At 42.1% G+C, this 9995-nt stretch overlaps 1 protein-coding gene across 2 annotated transcripts; it reads left to right on the forward strand.

Annotated features, from left to right (window-relative positions):
- Positions 1-319: 319 nt before the first annotated feature.
- PSMD10 (proteasome 26S subunit, non-ATPase 10) lies at positions 320-7265 on the forward strand. Of its 2 annotated transcripts, none has more exons than XM_033137755.1 (5): positions 320-495; positions 2320-2418; positions 5099-5245; positions 5330-5496; positions 6383-7265. In XM_033137755.1, exons 1-5 carry the CDS (start codon positions 379-381, stop codon positions 6534-6536), a joined length of 684 nt encoding a protein of 227 aa, XP_032993646.1. In that variant the 5' UTR covers positions 320-378; the 3' UTR covers positions 6537-7265. The 2 variants fall into 2 exon arrangements, with proteins under 2 accessions (XP_032993646.1, XP_032993647.1); XM_033137756.1 differs by having other exon boundaries at positions 332-408.
- Positions 7266-9995: the final 2730 nt, after the last annotated feature.

A 9995-nucleotide genomic window follows, 5' to 3' on the forward strand; every position in this document is an offset into this window, starting at 1 on the left:
GAGCTGCAGTCCAGCTGCCTTGTAGGCCAAGCCGGAGCCCTTTACTCTCCCTTCCCACCTCCAATTACTACAACTCCCGTCGGCCCTCCTCGCAGAGTCGCATGATCGCGGCCGCCCACTGCGCGCGCGCAGTTGCTCACGAAGAAAAAGAAACCCGCACGCCCCTGGTCCCTGGGAGTTGAGAGAGCTCGGAGGAGGAGGAGACGGCAGAGGGGGCGGAGAGAGAGCGAGGATTGGCTGTCTGTCCCCAAAGCCTCTCTGCGGATTGGCTGTAAAAGGAGAAGAGGGAGTCTCCGCCCACTTGGCTTTGAAGACAGTGTGTGTGTGTGTTGTGGTGGGGGAAGGAGAGGGCCCAGTTTCGGGCAGTTGGCTTCCAGTATGGAAGGCGGGTCTGTGTCCAACGTGGAGGTTTGTAACTTGGCTTACGCGGGGCGGCTGGAGGAGCTGAAGGAGCGGCTGAGCGCCAACCGGAGCTTGGCGGAGCGCGCGGACCAGGTTGGCATGGCAACCGGAGGGGGGGCGTGTGGTGTAGTGGTTAAAGTGCCTGACTGGAAACCCGGAGACCTGGGTTCAGCAGATCCCCACTCGGCTGTGAGGCTTTCACTGGGCGGGCCTCCCCTCTTTCTCAGTTTGCTCTACTTCACAGGGTTGCTGTGAAGCTGAAAAGGGGAGAGAGAAACCTACGCAGGGCGTCTTTTGAGTTCCTTGAAGTAAAAGTTTGGTATATACATATATATATTTGAGATAGTTATATATTGCTTTTCAGAAGAACCTCACAAAGTTATTCACAAGACCAAATGTTACTGTTTTACAATAAAATAGTAAGATGAAAGGGAGGAGCTTTTTAAAATCTAGCTTTTCATATACTCATTCTTTATTACAGCCCAAAGACTCACAAAAACAGTTTTAAAGGTGCAATAAATCTAGTTTTTGTATTCTTGCAAACTTAGGGGTCTCCTCAAGCTCCCTGATTCGTCCCTCTTTTTCCTTGGAAGATGCTGTTTTGCCTACATAAGGACCAGCTCTTAGGGGATGAGTTTCCAATTAGAATATAGCAGGGATAGGAAACTTTTATCATTCTAGATGTTGTTGCACCCAAGCTGCCATCCTGTCTGATTATTGGCCATGTTGGCTAAGACGGATGGGAAATGAAGTCTCATGCCATCTGGAGGTCAATCCTGATATACCTGTAAATGGCATAGATAAATACAGTTCCTAACATTAAAGAATAGCAGGGTTTATTTCTGCTCGGGAAGCACATAGACGCATATTCTCTGATTCCGAAACTCTTCCCCCTAACCCTTAATAGAGGGGAGAAAGGGTGCTCTTTTTACTAATTCAGTTGAGAGTAGGATACAGTACATACCTGGCAGATGTTTAAATCAGTAAGATTGCCAGATGCCAGGGTTTCAGCTTCTTAAAATAAGAATGACACCTTAAAATACAGGCAGTTGATTTATTGTGATGTAAGTTTTTTTGGACTTTAGCCCACTTTGTTAGATGCATAAAGGGTTTTTTCCTCAGGTGGCAGAGGGAAAGTGTACCAATTAGGAGAGTGAAATTATATCTGCCAACGGAAAATAGCACACTACGTGCCTGAGGACACACCATGCACCCCAAAAACTTATTTCACAATATGTTTGTTTATTTTTAAAGGCATCACAAAGTTCTTTGTCCGTACCTGCAAAAAGAACAAACATAGCTATACCTCTGGAAGTAGCCAGGGGAGAGGTGTTAAATTTCAGGGTGAGAATTCCAAAATCAATGTTGCATCATGCTGCACTTAAATGCAGTTTTTGTATATAATGACATACCTGCGAGCATGTTCCCAGTAACTATGAAGACTTTGCTACATGAATCCTGACCACCCATTGGGTTGGGGGCAGTTTGAATGCACTTCTAAATGCCTGGAGCACTGTCTGGAGAATGAAATGGCCTCTGGGAACATACAAATTGGCCATTGTTGTTCTTATTGTTAAATGACTTACTGTTTGTATAAAGGAGTATCTATCCTTTTTAGTTTTCATCATTCTAGTTAGTTCTGAATATTCTGTTAATGTGTCTTTCTAAATAAGGCCACAAAAGTTACTAGTCTGCAAATAATCATAATCATAATAATTGTGGCCTGCTGGGAGCTGACAGAAGAAGAATGGAGACCTTTGTCACTCCTTCAGCAATTTGCTGCCTGTCTGTACTGGGTGTAATACTCTGTCCTTTCTCCTCCAGCCCACCTTCATGCAGTTCCCTCTTGCTTGTGGATACTAGATGTGTTCTTAAATACAAGATTGTACTAATGCTTATTTGTGTTTTGTGTTTTAGGATAACAGGACAGCCCTACACTGGGCATGTTCAGCTGGGCATGCAGACATTGTCGACTTTTTACTAAGCCTGGGAGTGCATGTTAATGACAAAGATGATGTAAGTTATGGACTTATTTTTCAGAAAGTGCTTAGGCAAGATCTTGCATGTATAGTTCAGAGGTATATAGTTCAGAGATGGGAACCTCCAGCCCACAGGCCAGAGGTTCCAGCTTTGCCCACAAGGCCATTTTACCCAGGCCACACTCACCTGATCATTAGCTGACATCCCTAGAAACATAAGCTGATGGGTAGGAGAACAGGGGTTAAATTCTGCATTAGCTGTGTGCTCTCTTCCCAGGGAGGGACCCAGGTGGCGCTGTGGATTAAACCACAGAGTCTAGGGCTTGCTGATCAGAAGGTCGGCGGTTCGAATCCCTGCCACGGGGTGAGCTCCCGTTGCTCGGTCCCAGCTCCTGCCCACCTAGCAGTTCGAAAGCACGTCAAAGTGCAAGTAGATAAATAGGGACTGCTCCAGCGGGAAGGTAAACGGTGTTTCCGTGCGCTGCTCTGGTTCACCAGAAGCGGCTTTGTCATGCTGACCACATGACCCGGAAGCTGTCTGCGGACAAACGCTGGCTCCCTCGGCCTATAGAGCGAGATGAGCGCCGCAACCCCAGAGTCGGACACGACTGGACCTGATGGTCAGGGGCCCCTTTACCTTTACCTCTTCCCAGGGAAGAGGATCACACAGCCAAGTTAGCAGGATTTTATGAGCAGATTTAAAGCATTTTGCAAAAGTGTGCTCAGCTCAAACTGCCCACTCACTTAAAGGACAAAGATGAGATGCTTTAATCAATGCTTATGCAAGGCACTTTAAAGCAGCTCCATGTTCTCATTTCATGATAAAACTCCAGCACTAATTAGGTTGTTATTATTATCTTTCATTTCATTTCTGTACTGCTTTATATTTTAAGGGGGGAAAGCTAAAAGCACTTTACAACACATTAAAACATCAAATAAAACAATCCAATGTAAAACATTACTGAAGAATTCACGTATAAAATATACATTCAAAGCAACATAATTAACAGGAGATTAAAATGTTATCTTAAACACTCCAATAGAAAACATTACTTAAAGGAAGTCAGGTATAAAATTCACATTTAAAAAAGCATAATTAACAAAAGAACAAAATATTATATTAAGCATCAAACATATCTGCTGCTGTTGCTGCCAGTTTTGTCAATGCTGGTTCATGGCTAAGTGGTGACTGTGGAAATTCAGTCAATGTCCTGGCTCTGCACTAAGAGACAGCCAGGATAGTCTCAGTGGTTCACACACACCACATCCCCTGGCAGGAGGGCACTCCTTAGTCTGGCTATGTGAGAAAGTTCCCTGCAGGGAGCTTTCTCAGACACCCTAACCAGCTGCTTGACTGCACATGCAGCAGGCAATAAAGGTGCTGCGAACAGGAGAGTTTCCCCCCCTTTGGATAGAAGTTAAAAACTTTAGCACTTTGCTGCCTCCCAGATGCTTCGAAGTCCTGACTCCATCATTTGTGACATTAAGTGATTGGTGGGTGGGCGGTCATGCCCTCCTCTCAGACTAGGCCTGCAAGGCAAATCTTAATTAGGAACTCATCTATGAAGCCAAGAAGATTCCCCACTGCTGATATAGTTCCTAATGCTACTTGGAGTTGTTACCAACTACTCTCATGTGTTAAAGAAGAATTAGTGATACACAGAGGTGGCATGTGTGCTGGTATGTTATCTTTGGCTGCTGTTTTCAACATGTGATGAGGGTTTTTTTACGGGATTCTGGGGTCCTTTTGAGCTGGCACTGCCCTTGTGTGAGGTAAATTTCTAAGCCGCTTCTCCTCTGCTGTATTACATTGTGTATGTGGATGACTTCAGTTTAAAAGTTCTCATGTGAAATTGAAATGAAGACTGTATATGGCTTCCAAAAAGAAATTTTAGAATTGGGGAACGATTCAGTCTTTGGCTACACTTGAAGGAAGGCATAGTTGCTTCTCTTCACTGCTGAAGAAGGCTGGTTTGAAAAGAAAGCTGCAGCATTACCATGACTTCTTCTCTGATCCAAAGTCATATAAAGTCCCCAAATAGCTATGGAAGGCCCAATAAAAGAAGATCAGAAATATAGTGGTGTTCCAGAAAGAGCTAATTTGGGAAGGTGGGTGGCAACCAGAACTAGGGAGCCTGGTCCTTTCCTTATTGACTATTTAATATCATGTGATGGCAGTTGTATAAATGTTGAATGGTGGGTGGCCATATTCCATTTTAATAACCAAAGCAGGTAAACTATTGAGTAAGTTCTTACAGAAGTTGAGCAAGTTATTTTATGGAAGGGATGGGGAACCTGTAGCCTTCCAGATGTTTAGGACTCCAGCCCCAAGCAACATGGCCAATGATCAGCTGTAATCCAACAGCATCTGGAGGTACAGATGTTCCTCATCCCTGTTTTACAGTATTTTTATAAGGGATAAATTTTGTTGAAACCTTGCTATAGTTCTGTAGTACTGGATTTTCTTCCTAACAGGGCTTGAAAGTTTGGTTGTACAATGTCTTAACGGTCCCTGGTGGCTAAAAATCATGAGCCAGCATGTCTTCTGTTTAGAGAGAAAACTGAGCACTCACTATAAGCCAACCCTAGCTTCCACATTATCACTGATGCAGAGGTCTGGGGTACTTTCCTCATGACACAAGTCTTTTTACCTGCCCTGCTTCTGTGAATTGTAAAGCTTATAGTATACTATGCCTTGTTTTCTTTTCACTCCTCAGGCTGGCTGGAGTCCTCTGCATATTGCTGCATCTGCTGGCCGAGATGAAATTGTGAAAACTCTCATTAGGAAAGGTGCTCAGGTGAATGCTGTTAATCAGAATGGCTGTACTCCTCTGCATTATGCAGCATCCAAAAATAGGCAGGAGGTAAGATTTCACCTGCTTCCTCGCCTTCTCATTGCTCAGCACAAAGCAGCCTGTTTGGTAACCTTTGTCTTTCCCCACTCATAGATTGCACTAATGCTGTTGGAGAGTAACGCTAATCCAGATGCAAAAGATCACTTGGCATCTACTCCACTACACAGAGCAGCATCCAAAGGAAACCTGAAAATGATACAAATTCTTTTGAAGTACAAAGCTTCTGCCAATCTACAGGATTCAGAGGGAAACACAGCTCTGTAAGAACTAATGTATTTGTGGTAGATTTTGCCCTAGTTTGTTTGAACCATACTTTTCAAGTTCATTGATATTAATACTTCTTTACTTAGCATAAACTATTCTCTAATGTTGAGAGTTTTCATGTAACAGGCTCAGTAACTTTTTTTTTAACAATTCAAACTGAGCTTCTTGGGATTCTGCAAGAGAGGCTGTATTCTAAAATGTATAGTGCAGAAACATCCACACAGATTTTATGCAGCCTAATCCCAAACATAAATCCCACTGAGTTCAGTCCCATTGATTCCTTAGTAAATGCATGTGGGATTGTAGTGAGGAGCCTGGTGTTAGTTATGTTTATTTAAGATACGCATCCCACCAAGCTACTTAACTTCCAAGTAAGTGCACCCTATTGCAGTTCTGGCTTTGGTTGAGATTTTGCATGAAATTATGATTTTGAGTAACAGTAGTGTAAAATTAAACCATGGCTTGTATGTCCATGTGAACAACAGGTTAACTGTGAGTTAAAGCTGTTTAGGACTATAATCCTAACCCCATTCACCTGAGTTTACACTGTCAGTTGCTTTTGTTTTCTATCACGAGTTTGGTGACATTCTCTTACTGCAGTCTGGAGGTGGAACAATTCCTGTAACTATCACGTCAATTCAGATATTGTGCCTATAGTGAATCATGGTTCAGCGTGATCTTGGTTTAACATAGTGTCTGAATTGAGCTTTAAACACCTTGATGTAAATGATGGGATTTCACAGGGGGACAGGGGTTAGTTTTTAGGCCTACTTTTAAAATAGGTGGGACCTACAAAGAAATACAGGAACATCAGGTTGACAGCTCATTACTGACTTGTCATGTGTCTCTAGCATAGTTGGTAATTTTTCATCTTGTTTACAGCCATTTAGCCTGTGATGAAGAGAGAGCGGATGAAGCTAAACTACTGGTGTCTCACGGAGCAAGCATATACATTGAGAACAAAGAAGACAAGACTCCACTGCAAGTTGCAAAAGGTGGCTTGGGTTCTATACTAAGGAGGCTAGTTGAAGGCTAGCTGTGTCAGTCCAATTGAATTCCATTCTTCATGAAAGTACTGAAGACTTTTCACTGTCTTTAGGTTGGCTTTAACAGTCACAACTTGAATTTTTATTGTACTGCATCTATTACACTTCTCTACATTTTCTATGGCCAAACAAAACTTTATAAATTTTTGTTGCTAAGTTTATTGTTGCTTTGGAAAAAAAATATAAAGCCCTGCTTTTCCTATAGAAGGGATCTCTTTCCATACAGGTTCTAATGGTCTTTTTAAATACATTTGCTTGTAAAGGAACAGTATTCAATATTTCCCCAAGTTCTTGTTAACTAAGTTTATTACTCAGTTCAAGTGTTATCATGGTTATGCGAAATAAAATTTGGGGAGGGAGAATGAGGACTGCGTAAAAGTTGTGTTTACTTTGTTGTATGTCTCCTTGGAATTCTTATTTACAGAAACCAGTTGGTTCAACCTTATACCCAGTACAGGGAGAGTGTTATAGGAATGGAGCATTGTGGGAAGGCAGTGGGCTTAATTCAGCTAAAGCGATTATAGACATGGTAAGGCTGTAAACACAAATAGTCAAGTGTTGTGGCACCTTAACAGATTAATAGGGTTACTGTGCCATGAACTTGTGTAGACAGCTGTCAATCTCAGTAGGCTGCTTCTTAAACAAAATATGATTGTTTAAAATGTTGCTAAGTAACAGCTATAAAGACAACAAATAAATCCCAATATTTGCGGTAAGAACATTTGTTAGGATCATCTGCTGGCCAAGTTGGATTTGTTTCTCCTCTTCCTCTTCTCCCTCCCCAAGGGTGGTGTTGAGCTGTGTGACTTAATGCAAATAGCTTTATACAACTGGAGTGATTTCTTATGCCCTGAGCTACTTACAATAAAATGTTATTTGCTCCTTAGATCAGTTTAGTTCAGTCCTTCATAAGGTGCACAAAGTCTTCCAATGTCATAGAACCTGTGGGAAAAGGCTGCTGCTTTTGGTGTAATAGACACACCTAGTGTATGCCTACAGAAATAATTGGCAGGGACACCAATTATTACCCAAAAGTTGCATATTCTGATAGTATTGGTTGATGGACTGTTCTGTACCTATCATCGTGTGAATCTAAGTTAATTTTTTCTATGGTGGCACATGCCATGACTGCTCTTAGTTCCAAGGCTGATAAAATGCAAAGTTGTTTTTTGCTCACTCTTTCATAACTACAGTGGTACCTCGACTTACGACGTTAATGTGTTCCGAAGGTGCCCCTGTAGGTCGAAATTTTCGTAACTCGAAAGGCGCTATCTCCGGAGGGGGGGGAAATCGTAGGTCAAGAAAACCGCATTAAAAAACTCGGTCGAGGTATTGCGCCGCTGCTTTCCCTTCATAGGTCGAAAAATTCAGAAGCAGCAGCCATTTTTTTTCTCCCGGAAGTGTTTCAGAAGTCGAAAACGGCGTAAGCTGAGGAGCTCGTAAGTCGAGGTCCCACTGTATTAGTATTATATAATGTACTACATTGCTAATAGGACTGAGGCATTTCAGAGCACACATTTTGCATTCAGAAGGCCCCAGGTTCAGTTCCTAGTGTCTCCATGCATAAGGTGCTTTGAAAAACCTCTGCCTTTAACACTGGAGAACTGGTGCCTGTGGAAGAGTTAGCAACGTGTATGGATATAGAACACAGCAGTAGGGGATTTGTCAGCCTGTGAAAGAGCAGTGCACTTGGACATTGCTGTTTCTTTTATCTCTGCCCCATCCCTCTTTGGCTGTGCCCCAGGCCATAAGCCTTACCCTTTGATTGCTGGGCCCACCAGACACATGGACTCTTGGAGGTGGGTTTTCATGTTGCAAATTGGGGTTCCCACACTTGAGCAGTTAAAGACCACTTCCGTAGAAAGTCCTCTGCTAAATGGATAAATAACCTGACCTTGTATAAGGCTCCTTCCTGTGTTCTGTTATAGGCTGCCTTTCCCCATACCTTTTTTAAGCTATGCAGCTGGAGCTTGTATATATCACTTTTTCTCCTAAGCCGTGGTCTCGTCACTGCTCCCAGTATTTTGGAATCGCGAACAGCAGCATTGCATCAATAGACTTTCAAGTAATTTTGTAGAGAGAATCCAGCAACACCCACCCCATGCACGTGGGGCTTTGGCATTTGGTTGTCTGATGTGTTTCTTTCATTATAAAAGAAATGTAGAGTCGTAGATTTCAACAAAAGTTTATTATGTTTTGGAGTAACAAAAGAATCACTGCTGTTCTCTCACCCCTCATCTTGTTACACATGTAGAATTGGAAAGGGACCCCAAGGGTCATCTAGTCCAACCCTCTGCAATGTGGGAATCTTTTGCCCAACATGGGGCTCAAAACCACGACCCTGATAGAAAGAGTAACCCTACATCACTGATCACAGCTGAGTGGGAGAACAAATGTGTATTACTCATTGGTAACAAATATATTCTATAAAAGCAAATAACAGAAAAAATACAGACTTGTTTGAGTATAGAGACTGCAGTACAAGACAGAAGGAAAGTTAAACTAAACAGCTAAATACTTAATCCAAAAATTATATTCATGTTATAAAAGGGAAAAGACATCCAGTCATCTTGACTATATTAAGCATCCCAGTGAAGCTACAGATGTTAAAAGTTTACATGGGTGCAAATTGAATACCGTAATTTATCAGACAGCCTAAGCTAGATGTTCCACGGTGTTAAACTCTATCCAATATTTGGAAACCATATCGGCAATCTTTACCTTGGCTATTTATCATCACTTGGCTGGGGCAGGGTAGATATAAAACTGGGGCGGGATTGATGCAAGCGAATTCAGCAGTGACATTAAGTTTAGATACCCTTAACTTGAAACAAGCCCTCATTGTCCTCCAGCATTTCCTCTAAAGGATATTTGATTGAGAGCTACAACACAAAATGAAACCTTAGCAGTATTTAATGGGAACAAAGAAATATACATGAATGCATGGGTCCTTACATGTGTACACAGGGTGTAAATGCTGTATTCCAATATGCTCTTACAGCAAGGGAGAACTGCCTGCAGAAGTATACATTATAATACTCGTCCATGCATAACTTTCCATGAGGATATTTTTCTCAGAGAAGCTGTTGCATAGGAGGATGTTTCTGAAGTTCCCTCTGATTGGAAGAGGAGGCTCAATGAGCTGCTTTTAGGAAAGTTGGGACTGAGAAGACCCATTGCAAGACAGAGCTGGATGCAATCTGCTTTTGATCATCCCCATAGTAAGTGCAGTTATTATGTAGGATGAAAAATGTAGTTTGGCAGATAGAGTTCTAGGATAGAGTTATTCTAAGTAAAAAGCTGTGAGCAGTGGAAGAGCTACAGTTGTTTTAGAGCCTAAAACATCTCATCCCATTTAATAAGGAAAATGCGAAAGAATAATGTATTTACACAGTATTGTAAGTGCTTTTAAAATATGATTTTTTACATATATCTTAAAAGTAGGGGTT

Source organism: Lacerta agilis, chromosome Z, assembly GCF_009819535.1.
Source record: "Lacerta agilis isolate rLacAgi1 chromosome Z, rLacAgi1.pri, whole genome shotgun sequence".
Taxonomy (NCBI): domain Eukaryota; kingdom Metazoa; phylum Chordata; class Lepidosauria; order Squamata; family Lacertidae; genus Lacerta; species Lacerta agilis.

Bases quoted from the DNA above. Each gene is read 5' to 3' on its own strand.
- PSMD10 (XM_033137755.1), top strand. From the start codon at position 379: ATGGAAGGCGGGTCTGTGTCCAACGTGGAGGTTTGTAACTTGGCTTAC. The intron at 496-2,319 runs GTTGGCATGGCA...TTTGTGTTTTAG, and splicing joins TGGCGGAGCGCGCGGACCAG to GATAACAGGACAGCCCTACA. The intron at 5,246-5,329 runs GTAAGATTTCAC...CCCCACTCATAG, and splicing joins CATCCAAAAATAGGCAGGAG to ATTGCACTAATGCTGTTGGA.